Here is a 19235-nt window from a genome sequence, read left to right on the forward strand (position 1 = left end):
TTGTTAATTGTATAGAGTTAATATTCATAGCAAAATAGAGGAATCAGAGAAGGAACTGATTTTCGTTGTCGCGCTCACTCCCCAATCGCAAGCTTCTAACATGAAGGAACATTAGATTTGGGTGCGAAAGATGATAACAATTTAAACGAGTCTCTATACAGGTCCAAGGTGAAGAAAAGAGAAGCATATTCATTGCATTTTCTTCTTTTGTATATAATATTTTTCATGATTTAAAGTTGATTGAACAATTGAGGATGAATTTTTGATTTATTGCTTAATGGTGTCATATGTATTGTAATGATTGTCATATATTATTGGTTGTTTATAGACCTAATGAAAAATATTGGTTTAATTTCGATAATTAATAAAATATTAAAAATTATTAAAAAAATATGAAACTCAAATTTTATTTAATTATTTTCTATTTTGAGAGACAGTTTTGATAGCAGTTTTGAATTTTAAATTTTGAAAATTCATTCTTTCTCTTCACCATATGTAACACATTTGAGAAATAAAAAATGCGGATACACAGGCACTTGCCGTGCCTGTGTTCCCGCTAGTATATATAAAGGGATTCCCCTTCTTAATTGTTTTTCCTATTTTATCCTTATATTAATATTTAATTTTATTATTGTATTATGGTCATTGTGTCATTTTTTATTCTCCTCTTAACTGTTTTTAATTTGTTTTTTTCCATTTTATCTTTACTTAATAATTTATTGTATGAATTTATTTTGGTTATTAATAAAATTTCAAAAAAAAATTTCAAAAATTAATAAAATAATTTTTAATTTATTTTATTTGTTATTATTTGACTGGAGAGCGAAGAGAGTGGAGAGATTGATGAGTTACTTTTCTATTTTAAAATCTTCTTCTCTAATAAATAAAAAATTAAAGATATTTATAATATTTTGTGGACAAGCAGGAGAGTGGAGATTTCGTACGTTACTTTTCTGATTTAAACTGATATTCTTTTTTATTAAAATTGTAAAATTTTAAAATTGATTTAAGAAACAGATTTTATGATTCTCCACTACACATAACCACGTATCCTACTTCCCACTCTCTCCCTTTTATAGTACCTACTTCCCACTTTCAGGTGGTACCTACTTCCCACTTTCAGGTGGTACCTACTTCCCACTTTCTCTCTCCTATATAGGTGTTACCTACTTCCCACTTTCTCTCTCCTGTATAGTACCTACTTCTCACTTTCTCTCTCCTATATAGGTGGTACCTACTTCCCACTTTCTCTCTCCACTACACATAACACATTGTTTTTTTTACCATACTTTTCACTTTCTTTTCTCTTTCCTTTTCACTCTCATGTAAAATCATTTTATCATTTCTTTAATTGAAGTTTGTGACTAAAGATAACGAAAAGACTCAAAAAAGTTGCGCGCTTCATCACAACAATAGGTAATTCTCTTTATATGCATTTTAATTTGTAAAACACTAATTTGTCTTATGAAATTGTGATTAAAATATGTGACTAGAGGGATAAGAAGGACTCAACAAGACTAGACAGAGGTACATCATGAAAGTCATCATAAAACCTTTTTTTGATAACAATTTTATGGATTTAAATGAAATCATACCGAGCATTAACTAAACTATATTCTCATTTCCTCATATTTTACGGAAAAGTTACTTCTAATTTGATTTTTAAGTTGTCTGTCATCACCATTTCTTTATCTTTGCTCTTCCTCTATATTTTCTTCTTTTAGGATTTGATTTTTTAAATCATCTTAACTTTTCATAAAGTTATGATTTTAGAAACCACCTATAAAACTTATCTCAACCACTAACCACTACAAACAACCACCATTGCTTAAAAATAAAGAAAACATCACACTTTTCGTCATATTCAAAATAGTATTATTAGAATTAAAAAATAAAAGAATAATAATAAAAAAAAATATATATATATATATATATATATATATATATATATATAAAAGTTAAGAGGAAAAGTATCAAAATGCAAGGAGAATTTGTCTTCACCAAAAGGTGTTGAGGTTTTTTTTATGAGGTATCTTAAAAAATGCAAGAGGAATATTCATGAAAAAAACATCTTAATTGGCATAGTTCTTCATTTATACCTAATCTCATTTTTTGGAACCTAAAACAATTATAATAGACCAGGCAGAAAGGTTGGTAACAGGGAGAAATGAACTAGAAAAGTAAAATAATGATCAATAATAAAAGTAGAAACGTTTAACACCTTCGTAAATCACTATTTCTTTTCACCATCTTTGTTTTCATAGATTTATATACTTATTGCAATACCATTTTTACTATTTTGACCTTATTATCATCCTCTTTATATATGTTTATATATGTTGAGGTGGCAAGTGGTATGTGACCTCAATAAGCCACGTGTGACACAATACATCATAAATAATAATTTCACTCAATGTTATAAATAAATCCTCTACTATAATTTTAGATTGATTTTTTGTAAAATTACTCTTATTTATAATTTTAAAAAATAACAGTGTTAACTAATTTATTGACATATCATTCAAATTTGATAAGATATATTTCTAATTTATGAGAATTTTAACTATCATTTATTACAATGTTTTTAATGTAATTATAACCAAGAGTGACATTATTAGGCTCAATTCCCTAGCACCATTTACATCTTTATTTCCCTATCTAGCACCCTTTTATTTTTATTTCCCTATCTAGCACTCTTTTGTTTTTATTTCCTTATCTAGCACTCTTTTATTTTTTATTTCCCTATCTAGCACTATTTTAAAAATAAATAAATAAATAATAAATTATTATTTTTTTAATAATTTATAATTTTGAATGCATTAAAAAATAAATATTTTTAATGTTTAAAATAATTAGAAATATAATTAATGAATAAATAAATTAGTTTTTACAAAATAAAAATAAAAAAGTAATAAATTAAAAATATTTAGTTTAAATTTTTATTTTTTTTTACAAATGTTACACTTATTTTATTGTTGTTGTTTTTATTTTCTAGACTTATTTATTTTTGCATTTTTTTCTCATTTTTAAGCATTAAGTGTAACATTTGTATTAGTTTTTTTTAGAATTTTGCATTTAGGTAAACACTTCAATATTATTTATGTGTCCACTATTAATTAATACTAATTGACTTTGATTTTTTTATAAATATGTCCTGTATTTTTTAGTTGAAATCAACACGATTACATCATCAATAATAATCAAAATAAATAGTAATTTATGTTTATAGATTCAACTTTTATGTTGTTGTAAAGTTTAATTTTTTATTTTCTTCATTTAAAAAATAATAATTTTAAACTAAATATTCTTAATTTATTACTTTTTTTATTTTTATTTTGTAAAAACTCATTTATTTATATTTCTAATTATTTTAAACATTAAAAATATTTATTTTTTAATGCATTCAGTGTAGCATTAAGTGTAGCATTTGCATTAGTTTTTTTTTTAGACTTTTGCATTTAGGGTAGACACTTCAATATTATTTATGTGTTTACTATTAATTAATACTAATTGACTTTGGTTTTTTTTTATAATTATGTCCTGTATTTTTTACTTGAAATTAACATGATTATATCATCAATTATATCATCAATAATAATAAAAATAAATACTAATTTATGCTTATAGATTCAAATTTTATGTTGTTGTATAGTTTAATTTTTTATTTTCTTCATTTAAAAAAAAAAATTTAAACTAAATATTTTTAATTTATTACTTTTTTATTTTTATTTTGTAAAAACTCATTTATTTATTCATTAATTATATTTCTAATTATTTTAAACATTAAGAATATTTATTTTTTAATGCATTCAAAATTAAAATTATTAAAAAAAATAATATTTTATTATTTATTTATTTATTTTTAAAATGGTGCTAGATAGGAAAATAAAAAATAAAAGAGTGCTAGATAGGGAAATAAAAACAAAAGGGTGCTAGATAGGGAAATAAAAACAAAAGGTGCTAGATAGGAAAATAAAAACAAAAATGTGCTAGATAGCAAAATAAAGATGTAAATGGTGCTAGATAGGGAATTGAGCCACATTATTAACTCAACCAGCTCAGTATGCAAAATCAAACCCTTTCAGAGATATCTTAAAAATTATATCTCTTAAAGGGTCCAATTAAAATAAATTAATTTAAAAGAATAAAAGATTTAAAAATTCGTCTATAATTGAGAGAACCCAATACCTCAGTTTTTGTTCTCTTTCTAAAAAAAACCGTGTGCTTTTTTAATTCTGAAAACCACAATTTCAAGACACAAAGAAGGAGAATGAATAAGAAAATAATATTTTTCTGTGATTATATTGAGAAATATAAAAATATTAAACTTTTTGAAAGCATGGTAAAGTGAACACGAGGCATCATGAGCTAAAATGGAAGATGAAGTCAATAAAGAAAAAAGAAAAAAAAGAAAAGAAAGAGAACCTTCCTTTTTCAAAATCCAATCCAATTTCGGACCGTTGGACTTTTTTCGGTGGTTGCAATCATTATTAACATATATTAATATATTAATATTATAGTTTTATTTTACTCATTCTTTTACTATCTTTACTTTTATAGTGATATTTTTTTTGTCCATGTTAATTGATTATTACAATTGTTTTTATTTAATTTGTTTTATCACTTTTACTATTATATTGAAGATTATTAACTTATAATATAATATTAATAATTTTTAAATTTTAATTCAAATAGCATATTTAGAACGTTTTTTTAATAAAATGTTATTGTTAAATAGTTATCCAAACAATAAGGTTGATTGTAATAGAGTTCGATTTCATTCTCAACTTTATTTTATTTTTGTTTATTTAAAAGTAAAAGTAAAAAAATTAAATTAAAAATATCATATTAAAAAAAATATTTTGAATAAAATTATAGAAAAATATGTATTTAAAAATATATAAGTTTAGAAAGATAATTATATTGAGGAATAATACTTTAGAAAAATACATATATTAAAAAATAATAATTTATAAACTAATTATATTAATAAATAATTGTTTAAAAAATATTATAATTTTAAAAATAATTATTTAGAAAAATATTTATTAAGAATTAATTAATTTTAAAATTAAAAATGCGAAAATTTAATTTAATTTATTAAAAATTAAATATTTAAATAAGTGATTACTTTCTATAGAATTTAAAAATACAATGTTAATATCTATTTATATATAAATAAAATATAGATTAACTAGAAGTAAATGTAAAAAAACCTATATTAAAAAATATTGTAAGTCAATAAAAAGTAGTAGTTATTTCAATAAAAAGTTAGCAAGTATTTATGTGATGCAATTATATCATTATAAGTTATAACGATTAATAAGAGAGATATTCATTTTCATAATTGGTTTTCTATAAACATAATAACTTTTATAACCGTAATTTTTAGAAATTGTTTATGAATAATTATTATAATATTTTCATTATATTTATTATTCTTTATTATCATAATATTAATTGTGTTTTACTAGTTTAAGGAATTTTTCAAAATAGTTCATAATTTTTTTTTAAAAAGAAATATTGATTTAAGGTGTTTTTTTTTTCATGTGATAAATTCCTGTGTTCTTTTTTAGCTATGTAATAATCAACACATGTTTCACCAAGTATTACTAAAAAAATTATTAAATAGAAATAATTTTAATTTTTTATTATATTAATTAAATTAGATACTAAAATAATTATTGATATTTAAACTAATTTCTATTATTAATAAATAATTTTTAAATTGATATTTAAAATTACATAAATTTTAATTATTATTTTTTATCTCTAATATTTATTTTCATTTAATAATTTTCTAGTAGTGTATAGAATTATTTTAGTATTGATTTACACATTAAAGAATATAAAGATATTTTGCTGCATGGCAAAAAAATTAACCACCCTAAATTAATATTTTCCAAAATTTTCTAATAATCAAGTTAAAGAATGTCAACTGGTAAAAAATCCGTTTTTTTAAAAAATTTTAATGTATAAAAATCTTCATAGATTCATTTTTGTTTCCTTGAAAAGGTTAATAAAATGCATAGTTGTTTTATCACAAAGGTATTGATCTGTCTATTACCCTATCAAGTTGAAACATTTTTATTTCTCTGTGTGAAATGACAAATTGAATAATTTAGTAAATATATTTTCCCTTTTTAAGTATTTATGAGTTTAATGGACACTATGCGAGTATAATTTGTATATAAAACTTGTTAAAAAGTTATTTTTGCAACGTCAAAATATAATTATTACAAAATTTAATGATAAAAATTGAAAAATATATTTTTAAGTCCTATATTTTCATTTAATCATGATTAGATCTCCAAGTTTTATATTGACGAATTTAGTCTTAAATTAAAGAAAAATATATTGTTTTAGTTTTGTATTTTTGAGAACTTAAGTTTTCTAAAATTTAAAAACACTATAAATAAAGAAATACATATAACTTACTCGTGTTTGATAAAAAAAATAGAGATATTGTTTTCTCTAAAATAATAGAAAATAAAATACTAAAATCTTATGCATAGTATTGTTTTTCTATTCACATAGATGTGAATGAACCTATGTAGCACAAACACGAATTTAGGAACATAGTCACGGAAATATGTATAATCTGTAGGATACGAGAACACAAATTTATATATTATATAAATTGATAATAAATATTTATGTGCACAAGTACGTTTCAGATTTTTTTGGAGAAAAATATGTTTTTCATGACTAGTTTAAAAAAATTTGTTCCTTATTTTTATAATCATAATAAAAATTTATACAATAAATTTAAAATTTTAGAAAATTATTGTATTTATTATTTTTAAAATTGTGTTAGAACGATGTTAAAATTATGAGAAATCTAACAAATATTTTTTGAATTGAACACTTCATCAATAAATTGTTCTATAAGTATGATACCGAGTCCGACACCTCACTTAAAAGTAGTGTCATATTTTGTATTTACACGAAAATATCAAAATTATACTCCATTTATTATTTTTAAATCTTTAATCAACACTTTTAATTAATAATTAATGACTATAAAGTTAAGAGAACGTGATTAAATAAGTTCTTAGATTGACTAATTTTAATCAGAAAAAAATAATTTTTGTATAATAATGTGTTTATATATATATACACGGTGATGGCGTTGAATGATTTACGCGTAAATGATGATGATGAAGCGCAACAGAGTGGTCATCGTGCAGTCAACTTCTCAACCACGCCAATGGTGACGTGACCCTTCCATTTCTATCAATTATTAATTAATATTTTGTTAGCGCTTTGATTTCATGCTTTAACTGAACAGTAACCAAGTACACGTTGATGCTGGAATGAAAGCGTTGTTTTCCTATAGCATTTATAATTTCCAACTGAAAACAATCAAAATGTCGATGCAGTGTTCCATCTTCTGACCCCATTGCCATTATTCCTTTGTTTATTTTCTCCAAATTTGATGTTCAATTGAATCCGAGAAACTCGTGAGCCACGGTTTTCTGAGCTTTAATTTTAGTCAATTCTGAAATTTTGTGTTGGAGTTCAATCCAGATCGTGAGCCAGAAGGCGGGGACCCTTGATTTTGCAACCGTTTGAGTTTTGGGTAAGTCAATGCAGGTTATTGTTTAATTTCTACTTTTCAATCCGTTGCTTGATTTTTGCCTAAATTTGTTGTGAACCCTTTTGAGCTCTGGAGTTGACTGAGTTTTAGCTGAGTTGTAGTGGTGAGTCTTGATGAACAACGGTTTATAGATATTGTGGAGATTGTTCTGGGTCCAAAGCAAAATGGGAGTTATGTCCAGGCGGGTTTTGCCCGTCTGTGGCAACCTCTGTTGCGTCTGTCCTTCTATGCGGGCGAGCTCAAGACAGCCGGTGAAACGATACAAGAAGTTGCTTGCTGATATTTTCCCACGCAATCAGGTGACATTTTCAGCTCATCTTATGCCATTTCATTTCAGATGTCAGATTTGGTTGTTACTTGTTACTTACAGGTGAGTTAATGACTCACTATAGATACCCTTTCTCTGCCCTTGCATAGCAGTACATTGATGTGTCCTTAAATATGAAACACTCATTGGTTGTTCCAACGTTCACTGTGAAAACCAACAGTATTCAATGCATATATGTTTGGCAACTCGTCAATGTACTCCATCCAGGAAATAAACATGGGTATTGAAGCAAGAGTTTTCTTCGATTCAGCAATTTGGAAATATATCACGAGTTTTCTTTGCTATTGGTGACTTCATTATGTAACTTTTAAGCTAGTTTTTGCATTTAATTTGTCATTTGACTGAGTTCGTTTACCGCTGCCACTCTTAGTGAGTGACTAGCCTAGTGTGCCCTCTGAATAGGATTTTTTAGTTTTCTGAAACAAAGGGGTACGTTAAGGTTCTTCATGACAATTTTTCTATTCTAGTAAAAATTATCAGAATTTAAATATTTTGATTGCTTTGGAGCCCCTCTCGGTGATTTTTCTTTCCCCTATCTACCCATCATCCATTATGCATGATAGTTACCGTATTTGGCAGGAGGCTGAACTTAATGATAGAAAAATTGGAAAACTATGTGACTATGCTTCCAAGAACCCACTGAGAATTCCCAAGGTAAAGTCATTCTCAAATGTCTTTTATTTTCTTTGTCACTTGTACTTCAATTACATTATGTGATAAAGACAAATTTCGACAAAATGGATAGAATGTAGATAATAATGATTCTCTTGAAAAAATATTTGATTTGATTGATATGATGAAACTATTTTATGTCTGAAGTTATCTTTAGTGGTGGAGAAAATCTCATTGGTTTCAATTTTTTTATGGTATTTATCTTTGCAGATTACTGATTACCTGGAGCAAATTTGTTACAAGGATTTGCGTTATGAAACCTTTGGCTCAGTGAAAGTTGTCTTGTGCATATACAGGAAATTCTTATCGTCGTGTAAGGAACAGATGTAAGTTTGATAACTTGGATATAGATTGTCATCAATCTCACAAATTCATTATTGATGAATAGTAGTTGTAGTTTGCCAGAACAAAAAAGTTCACATCAAATTACATATTGAAAGTTTACAATCATTGATTCTGTAAATTCTATATGCTCCTGATTTATACTCCAATGAGAAATAATTTATTTTAAATAAATGTAAACTAGTACCTTAAGGACGCATGGAAACAAAGATTATAATTTTTTTATTGGAAGAAACACACAAGTTATTAAACAATTTAGTTGAGTAACATAAGCATTTAATTGGCTGTATTTAATGCTCTTTAACCAGTGCCCTAACGGCACTTGTTAGCATGACCCACTCTTTTAACTACTACATCAATCTTAATTCACTGAACATATCTATAATGAATTGCTCACAACGCAATTTCCTTTATTATTATTATTTATAATGATTGTGCAGTGATCCGAATATCCTAAAGTTTGTGAACAAGAAAAGGATGTAAAATATGATCTCATTTCAAACCTTTTTTCTCATATAACATTGGTGATTTTACAATTTGAGGTAATATAAAACCGTGTCAATAGTTTTTCTTATACAATGAAGTCGTGGTTCCTTTGATAATCTATTGTTTGATTGCTATTGCCTCTTCTTTTTATTTGAAATATGTGATGGTATTCAAATGACAATTCCTAATTTTGCAGGCCGCTTTTTGCTGGTAGTTTGTTAGAGATTATTCGGACTCTTCTAGAACAAACCCGAACAGATGAAATCAGGATCTTAGGCTGCAACATTCTTTTTGATTTTCTAGAATGCCAGGTATTTGGTTATTAAACCTTTCTGACCTAATGGAATTAACATCCCTGTAGGATTAACTTCTGTGGATGGTGTGCATAGTCAGAGATATCTGACATCCCTTTGAATTCTTTGCTTAAATTTAAGTATCTTCTCTCTGGGTGAAAGTTCATGAAGGTGAAAATGGATACCACTGGAGCTCAAAAATCACAGTTCCCTTTGTGGGGCTTGTTGGGAATAACTGCATTTATAGTCTGGATACTTGCTATATATTGCGTTTTTCAGACCTAGCATAATTTTTTTTACAGTTTTTGAAAGGCATGAGTTTTTGCTATCCTGACTTTTTAAAGTTAAAATAGACAGATGGTACATACATTTTCAACTTAGAGGGTTTTATTCCTAAGCTATGTCAATTGGCTCAAGAAGTGGGGGAAGATGAACGAGCTCTGCGTCTACGTTCAGCTGGACTACAAGCTCTATCCTATATGGTACCATTCCTTTCTCTGGTTCATTCGTTATGTCTCTTGGAAATTGCTCATTCATTCCTGTAATTTGACTTAAATAGCATTCAGGGCTTCTCTTTTCATTATTGATTGAATACACACAAGTAACCACATAACTATCTTTAATGAATATGAACTCTTTGCATAGGAATAGAATGTAAACTAGAGGATGACTATTAATATATGGTCGTTAGCAGTTTTAGTGATCACTGATCACATTATATGGTTACTTAGCTGTAAAATGATAGAATGATTGGCTTTGTAAATGAATGTAAGACTTGTAAATATATTGTTACCTCATTCCTACAATAGTATCACTTGTTAGTTGCCTTGTAGGTCACTTGTACATTTTCTTGTTAATACCTGTTGTTTTCTGCCCTTTTTTCTTTGGCTAGGTGCGTTTCATGGGTGAGCACTCACATCTTTCAATGGTTTTGGATGAAGTGAGTACCACTTCCTTAAAGAACAGATGTATAAGAAAGGGATGCATTTCTTTGAAGTTTGATTTGCTATGTTTTTACTTTATTTATTTTTCCTAATTTTGTGTATTTAAAGTTTTGCCTATCTAATTATTTTCTTTTACTTGGTTGGGCGACTGAGCTTTAAAATAGATTATATCAGTGACTTTGGAGAATTACACGAGTCTCCAGTCTAACTCCAAATCTTCTGTGGAAAATACGTTGAATTCTGAGTCCCTGGACCCTCTAGTACAGGGATTTCGTAAAGTAGAAGACCCTTTAACAGATATCACTAAGAAGGATCCTTTGTTGCTGAAAGCTGTTACTGGAAAAGAGATGGACTTTGTGTTGTATGTCATACCTTACTTTTTTTCCCCACCCCTTATTATGAAGTCAACAGTCATGATTCCAAAGCCCTTATGTGTTACACATTTTACAGGGATACTGAGAAAGATCCTACATACTGGTCAAAGGTCTGCTTGTATAACATGGTCAAATTAGCAAGGGAAGCTACAACTTTACGACGTGTTCTTGAACCTCTTTTTCATTATTTTGATTCTGAAAATCAATGGTCTTCTGAAAAAGGAGTTGCTGCTCATGTTTTGATGTACTTACAATCTCTTTTAGCAGAATCAGGTAACCCTGCAAAACTTAGTGGTGTGATTTTTCTTAAAAAAAGATCTTTTCTCTTATTTCAGTATATTGATTATCTCCTTTTACACACTAGGAGATAATTCCTGTCTTCTGTTGTCCGTTTTGGTCAAGCACTTGGATCATAAAAATGTTGCTAAGCAGCCCATCCTTCAGATTAATATTATCAACACGGCAACAAAACTTGCACAAAATGTCAAGCAACAGGCTTCAGTTGCAATACTTGGTGCAATATCCGAACTAATTAAACATTTAAGGAAGTCTCTGCAAAATTCAGCTGAAGCTTCCAGTTTTGAAAATGATGTGTTTAAGTTGAATACTGAACTACAATTTGCCTTAGAAATGTGTATATTTCATCTTTCCAACAAGGTATGCATAGCATTTTGTTTGTCTTTCTAACTTTATGCTGCTTCCGTTATAACACTTTGAGAATGACAGGTTGGGGATGTAGGACCCATTCTTGATTTGATGGCTGTGGCGTTAGAGAATACATCAACCACAACTACCATAGCAAGAACGACAATTTCTGCTGTTTATCAAACTGCAAAGCTAATCACGTCCATCCCTAATGTATCATATTACAAGAAGGCAAGTATTCTTAGTTACTTTGAATGGAAATGGATTTTTCTATATACTTCATAGTAAATCTGTATAAACTTTTGGGTAACTTTTTGTCCTTTCAGGCTTTCCCTGATGCTTTGTTTCATCAATTGCTCCTGGCCATGGCTCACTCTGATCATGAAACACGAGTTGGAGCACACCGCATCTTTTCTGTTGTGCTTATGCCATCACTGTTTTCTCCCCAGTTAGACCAAAAAACAAAGATGTCTGAGAAGGTACCAAGCGAAAGCTTCTCCATTCAGCATGAAAGTCTTTTAGGAGCAGAGTATATGAATGGGAAACACCTGGAAGGAAAGGCAGTAGTTGGTGTTCGTGAGAAGTATGCAATTCATCCATACCATGTTCACATCTTCTCTGGTGCTCTAACGGATGGAAAACATGTATGGGGAGAATTTTTGTTTACTTTTTTCATCATTATTAATTGATTTAGTGGACAAGTAGGAAATGCTTCTAGTAGTGCCTAATCTTCTTGGTTTATACTTTATACAAGCTTTATTAATTCCAATTATATTAGTTGTCCTAGGAAGTTAGAGTTAGTTTAGGTTATATTTATAATTTTTCTAAAATAGTGGAGATGACCATGGAGATTTCTTTTTTCTGTAATTGCTAATCAAATATTGCATTATTTAACTCATAAATTTTCAGGATCTAAGCTCTTTTCGGTTAAGCAGTCACCAAGTGAGTCTCTTGCTTTCTTCAATCTGGATTCAGGCAACATCTATGGAGGGTGGCCCTGCAAATTTTGAGGCAATGGCTCACACTTATAGCATTGCTTTGTTGTTCACTCGTTCAAAGGTGAGATTGGTAAAATACTGAAATGTAAAGATCATGGTTTTTTAGATTTAAAGTCACTAAATACAATAAACTAATGTTTTTGGTCATTTTCTTTTGGTAATTATTTATAATAGTTTACATTTTCAATAACCAGTTGACTGTTGCTGGGGTCACTTCTACTTTGATATCCCAATCTTATATTATTACAAAGCAGCAGCCTAGCTAATATTCTCATACTATTACCTCAGTACCTGGGTCAAGAACATCTATCAATGGGTATTTCAATTTGGTGCGATGCGAAATTATTAACTATATTTAGTGGTAGTGACCAGCATTTTGACTGTTTTAATCTTTCTGGAAATGAAAAAATGAAACACCATATTTTCTTAATTTTTTTATTAATCCAATAGTATATGAACCAAATAATTTAATTAACTCATTAATTTGTCTAATTTCTTGGTGATGATGATGTGAATTACTTTCAACAGACATCCAGTTACATGGCTTTAGTAAGATGTTTCCAACTGGCATTTTCCCTCATGAGCCTCTCTTTGGATCAAGAAGGTCAGTTGAACATACAAGTGACTTTTTTTTTTATCTTATCTTGACGAGCTTCCTTCTTTGCACAATTATTACTACATCCAACTTGATCTGGAACCAATACAAATTGTCTAATGTTCGAAAGTCCGGATTAGCTGCCTCAACTATTGGGGTACAATTTAAATACCTGCCGTAGAACTTAATTTCGGTTGTTTTTAAGATAAAATCTAGTATAGTATCCAAGCCTATAGCTTATTTTCATACATCCCTTGCCTCAACTGCTTAAGGTGCAGTTTAGATACTTGTTGGAAAGTGGCCTTAATTGCAGCCACTTTGGGCTGCCTTGGGATGGGGGTCTCCTTTGCAAGCTGATTTTGTGAGGTGAATTAGACCCTAAACCCAAATTCAAAGATAGTATCATATCTTTGCTTTCAAAATAGTTAGTATCCTATCCTATCTTAGATCCAGTGTTGGGCCCAAAGCCTCGAGCGTGAGGGCATTTTTTCGAGAACCATCTTAATTGCAACCATCCCCTTAGCTGATTTTGTAGGTTGATTTAGATTTTAGCCCCAAACTATAACACCTTGTTTAAAGTTTATGAGTAAACCCTCAAACCAATGCCATCTGATTTGCTGGAGCCTAGGAGCCTCATAAGCACTGCTTCATATTCCTTAGCAATTGCAAATTCTTGTACTCAGGGCTAATGATTCATTTTATAATTTATTTGAATCCTATTAGTGATTTTCTGTAGTGAGTTGTTTGACCAGTCCTAAAATTTGTATTCAAACATGGCCTAATTATCTCATAACAAAATAGGAAACCAATTGCTGCAGCAAGCCTTTGAACAAGGGTAGAAAAACTAAGAAGGACATTGTTGGAAATTATTCAAAGGGATTTCAGGTTCAAAATATCCCTATGAATTTAATTTTTATTCAAGCCCAGTGGTGTCGTGTGATCCACGTAACTGGTTTGTTATTTATCCTAATAGTGGTTAGTCTCAGAATTTTAGAATACTGTTTTGTTTTCCAATGGATATACGTGATAACACAAAGCTAAAACACAAAAGAATTAAAGGTAAAACTCTATGTTTTGTGGGTTGTGTTAATTTTACCAATGAATGCAACTAAAATAGGGACTCAATCTATATCTATCATAAATTTTCCCTAAAATAGTGTATTTGACTATACATGGTTTTCCATTATGTAATATCACCAATTATTTATTTTATTAAAAATAACTAGCCTTGAATGTGTTGTTGAAAGTGTTCTCTCGTTTCCACTCCTAGTTCACAGTCTTTGGAAAAAAATTGTTGACTTTTTTAGTTTAGAAAACTAGTAAAAATCCACATACTTGATTTTGCAGAATTTCCTGGCTTTGTATTCTAAATATTATATTTGTGTTTGTATGTATTGAAGATCTCATATCAACTAGAAATATAACCAAAATATAGTGTATAAATAAATGCCAACCTCACCTTTTAAGTCAATTTGTAAGGTTGAGTTAGACTTGAAGTCTAGTTTTGTAAGATGGTTTTAGAGTCTATCTTAATAATATTAATTAGGCCTATTGTGTCACCTGCTATTAGGAACTCTTATCAACGACCCACAAATATCCAATCGCACCATGAAATGTTGAGTTCTCGACATGAGGGGATTTGTGTTGCATATCTCGCATGATTAGATATATGTTCAAATTAGATATAGAAGTAGGTGCAAACCGGTTTTGTAAGGTTGAGTGAGGCCTAAAACCATTTTCTAAGACTATGTATAGCATAATTTTTTTATTATAACTAAACTAAATGAGATAATAGGTTTATACTGCAAATTTTCTGACATGCCTGTTGTCTACATGCCTGTTAAAGGAGGTTTACAACCATCTCGCAGGAGGTCCCTTTTCACTTTGGCATCATACATGCTTATATTCTCAGCCAGGGCAGGGAATTTCCTCGAGCTAATTCCAAAAGTCAAAGCATCCTTAACAAATACAACTGTTAGTTTCTTCCTAATGACTTATCATGTTCCCCATTGCATGACTTCATTTTTCAGCTTGTTTTTCAAAATTGAGTTTTATTACATGTTTGTTTTTTAATAGTAGTATAGTAAGGTAAATTAATTAGTGTTATAAATAACAGGTAGATCCTTTCCTTGAGTTGGTCGATGATGTCAGGCTGTGTGCTGTTTATAAAGAATCAGAGAAGATAGTTTATGGATCTCAGGAAGATGATGTTTCAGCTATGAAGACACTGTCGGCAGTAAAATTGGATGATAAGGAATTGAAAGAGACTGTAATATCATTCTTCCTGGCTAAATTTTCAGAATTATCAGAGGTAATCTAAATTTATCTCATTTGCTTAGATTCATAGTTGGGAAGTAGTAAGGGTTAGGAGGATGAAGTAGACACCACACCACTATATTTCAGTTCTCCATTGGTTAAATACATCAACAAGAAATCACATCATAGTTGTTGGCTTAAATGTTGAAAATGTTTTGCTCAAGCTTTTTTCTGAATATGAGATGGTTAAATTGTTTATTTGGAATTGATTTACCTTCCCTGCACTTTTGGTTCAAGGATGGAATAACAACTTAATTTCTGCTTCTTATTAGAAATTACAAAGGTGACATTGCCTTAATAAAGAACAAACTAGTTACAAAGCCATCATCAGTAAGTGAGCAAAACAATTTATGTCGGTTTGAAAAGCTTGTGCATCAGGTTTAGTTGGTTTGACAAATAATGTTTTGATATTCTATTTAGAAATAATTACCCTCTAAATGCCTAATCGCCTGTGTTTGATTCAATTTTCTGCATTTCAAGTTATGCTCCTCGCTGTTCATGCACATGCATTTATTCTAAAACTAAGCATGTGCGTTCTTCTTTATGGATAAAAGATACTAGCAAATATTATATTTGGTATGCAGAATGTCATAAAAAATAGTTGCAGTTGAGTTTTGCCTAGGAAAACTTGAGTAGTGGGTAAGTGTAAATAATGTGACTTTTCCATTTTAACCAGGACGAGTTGTCAACAATAAAAAAGCAACTTGTACAGGGGTTTTCCCCAGATGATGCCTATCCACTAGGACCTCCTTTATTTATGGAGACACCAGGACAGTCTTCTCCACTTGCTCAGATTGAGTTCCCAGATTTTGATGAGGTAAAATTCCTCAAAATTGTATTTTCATTTAAGTGATTTTAGAAGTTTTTTCTGTCTCAGTACTATGACATGTTGTTTCCAGATTGTGAATCCGGAAGCTTTGATGGATGAAGAGACCCGGCCTGAACTGAGTGGAAGTCTGTCAGATCGTAAATCATCACTATCTAGCAATAATCCAGATATTCTAAGTGTTAATCAACTCTTACAATCGGTAAAATTATGATATGTTTTTATTTTTAGTTTTAGCTGCTTGGCTATGTGTTTGTATTTTAAATCAATCTTGTATGCTTCAACTGGAGAATCAAGATTGAATTTCTTCTGTTAAAGAATATAATTTTATATTTAGTTCAGGCTGCTTGATTATGTGATTGTATTTTTAATCAATGTTGTATGTTTCTGTTGGAGACTGAAAATTATGTTTTTAAAGATACTGAGTGGATCATTATATGGATAGGTATTGGAAACTGCACGACAAGTGGCGAGTTTTCCCACTTCATCAACTCCTGTGCCTTATGACCAAATGAAGAACCAGTGTGAGGCACTTGTGACAGGAAAACAAAAGAAAATGTCAGTTCTTCACAGTTTCAGACACCAGCAGGAAACTAGGGCAATAGTTCTTTCAAGTGAAAATGAACTGAAAGTTTCCTCTTTGCCAATTCAGGTTAGTATGTTTTCTTAAAATGAAATTTCTTTACAGCAAAAAAATATATACAGTGAAAGAATATTTTTTCTTTCAGTTGATCATACTGCTCAGTTGATTGTTTGGAGTATCCATGTCGTGGTTTACGTAGTTTGTGAATTAACCAATGATCAAATTACTATCATTAGAAAATAAAATCTGAAAAGATGAAAGTCACTCACAGACAAAAAAAAATCATTCACTAACTTAAACGAGCATATGGAGATGTAGGTATAAAGGTTCATTTATTTGTTTTTTGCTATAATTTGTGGAGTGGACACCATTGCATCATGCATATTAACTGGTCCAAAGTTCAGATTAGACATAAAGTTGTTTGTTAACATTGAAAATATTATTTTTGTTACTGTGTAGACACTGGAGTATTCAGAAGATGATCTGAAGTTGGTGAGTCAGCAGCAATTTCAAGCACAATATCAAGTTCGTCCCTGCTCATATGATTTTGGGCAACAACATTCTTTAAAACTACCACCTGCAAGCCCCTTTGATAAATTCTTGAGAGCTGCTGGATGCTAGGGGTACAAGATTGTCATAATAGATATGGAACCATCATCTGACCTCCCCTGTCTTTTATTTTCTTTAATTGTCTCTTTCTCAATCATTTGGTATTTTTTCATTCTTTTTGTAACTGATAAACTCCTTATTTCTTTAGCTGCCTTCCACCCTAAGTTCCCAAAATGGTGTAGTTGATTTTTGTCAGGGGAGGATCATGTCTCTTCCAGCAAATATATGATTTTGTTGGTAATTTTTCATAATAATTGTTAATATTTTAAGGGGGTTTATTTTCTTCTACAACACTGTTTTCACTATTTTTATCCATTCAGTGTATGATGAATTATCAAATTCTAGGATTTTTCTGAGGAATAATATTTTAATATAATTATGATTCTTTTCGCCTTAATTTTAAAGGTTAGTAAACTGATCCTTCTAGGTCTTAGTCCTGTAAGTTAACAAATCTTGGACCAATTTATTTTGCTTGCATATTAATAATTTGTATAAAAAATGTAAAGACGAGAGGTTTTATATTGGGACACCCTTTTCTCCTAAACTCAAATCCTTACTAGAAGTATTATTGTAATGGGAGAAGACAATAGTGTGTCATGTTGATTTATATTTACTTTTACCTGCTGTTGCTATTTAGTTTTATCTATCACAATTATTTTATAATCTATAATTTCAATATATTTTAATTTATTTTGTAATTATAAATTTATTTAAAAAATAAAGTAATCATAATATCTTTAATTTTGAATATTTATAAACAAATTTTGTATTAAGTAATATATGTAAGTGTTAAGTAATTTTTTTAAGATAAACTGTGACAATTTTTAAATTTATTATACTAATTTAATAACTATATACTATTTAACTTTTATAAATCATTTTAAAAAAATAATATATATATATATATATATATATATATATATATATAAAAATTGTTATAAAATATAGTGAATTAAGTTTAATAAGTTAAAAGAAATAAACTCAATAATATAGAATCGTGATGGTGTGCATTTACCCCTGTTTGCTTTTATGGATGTACTGCTCACAGACAAATAAGTAAGGGGATATCAACTATTTGGATCTATAGTTGTGTGGGGAAGAGAGGGAGAGGATATACCTGTGAACAGTAAATATCCTCTCCTCTCAAAATGAAGAAATGTACGAGGTTAGTTTCTTGAGGTTTTTTGCTTGGTTTTGTAAGGGTAAGAAGAGTTGGGTTGGTTTTTAGAAGTTAGTAGCTGGAACTGGAATAACGTTATATGTATAAGGATTGAACCACTCCTGAAGTGGTTCTATTTTATTTATTAATTATTGCCGATAAAAAAAAAGGAAAGTTATGAGAGCATCTCTTATTTCCAACTTTACCTTCATTTAAATGTGTCACAGTGCTTCATTAGAATGTATTAGTATTTAATTTTTTTTATTGTACAATGTTTAATATATATATATATATGCAATATTTAAAATAAATAAACAAATCATCATAAATTTTAAGAAAGTTTCAAGTTTGTTTAATATTTTATAAAATATAAGTTATATAAATAATGATAAACCAGTGTAAAAAAACATAGTTAAATAAAATCTTCCATTTATATATTAGTTATTAGAGTAAAATCAGATTATA

General features: G+C 28.9%; 1 protein-coding gene across 4 annotated transcripts; it reads left to right on the plus strand.

The window, feature by feature from the left end:
* Positions 1 to 7096: 7096 nt before the first annotated feature.
* Positions 7097 to 17902, plus strand: LOC137826387 (protein SEMI-ROLLED LEAF 2-like). 4 transcript variants are annotated; one of them, XM_068632353.1, is made up of 21 exons: positions 7097 to 7213; positions 7531 to 7582; positions 7702 to 7899; positions 8508 to 8582; positions 8811 to 8926; positions 9625 to 9739; positions 10075 to 10203; positions 10614 to 10661; positions 10830 to 11026; positions 11116 to 11312; positions 11404 to 11696; positions 11766 to 11915; positions 12011 to 12328; positions 12594 to 12743; positions 13211 to 13286; positions 15124 to 15251; positions 15394 to 15588; positions 16270 to 16410; positions 16493 to 16621; positions 16865 to 17071; positions 17462 to 17902. In XM_068632353.1, exons 3-21 carry the CDS (start codon positions 7765 to 7767, stop codon positions 17621 to 17623), a joined length of 2961 nt encoding a protein of 986 aa, XP_068488454.1. In that variant the 5' UTR covers positions 7097 to 7213; positions 7531 to 7582; positions 7702 to 7764; the 3' UTR covers positions 17624 to 17902. The 4 variants fall into 4 exon arrangements, with proteins under 4 accessions (XP_068488454.1, XP_068488467.1, XP_068488460.1 ...); XM_068632366.1 differs by having other exon boundaries at positions 7105 to 7213; positions 7691 to 7899; XM_068632359.1 differs by having other exon boundaries at positions 7144 to 7213; positions 7292 to 7582; positions 7691 to 7899.
* Positions 17903 to 19235: the final 1333 nt, after the last annotated feature.

Source organism: Phaseolus vulgaris, chromosome 11 (genome assembly GCF_000499845.2).
Source record: "Phaseolus vulgaris cultivar G19833 chromosome 11, P. vulgaris v2.0, whole genome shotgun sequence".
NCBI lineage: Eukaryota > Viridiplantae > Streptophyta > Magnoliopsida > Fabales > Fabaceae > Phaseolus > Phaseolus vulgaris.

Bases quoted from the DNA above. Each gene is read 5' to 3' on its own strand.
- LOC137826387 (XM_068632353.1), top strand. From the start codon at position 7,765: ATGGGAGTTATGTCCAGGCGGGTTTTGCCCGTCTGTGGCAACCTCTGT. The intron at 11,027-11,115 runs GTATGTCATACC...CACATTTTACAG, and splicing joins AAAGAGATGGACTTTGTGTT to GGATACTGAGAAAGATCCTA. The intron at 12,744-13,210 runs GTGAGATTGGTA...TACTTTCAACAG, and splicing joins TGTTGTTCACTCGTTCAAAG to ACATCCAGTTACATGGCTTT.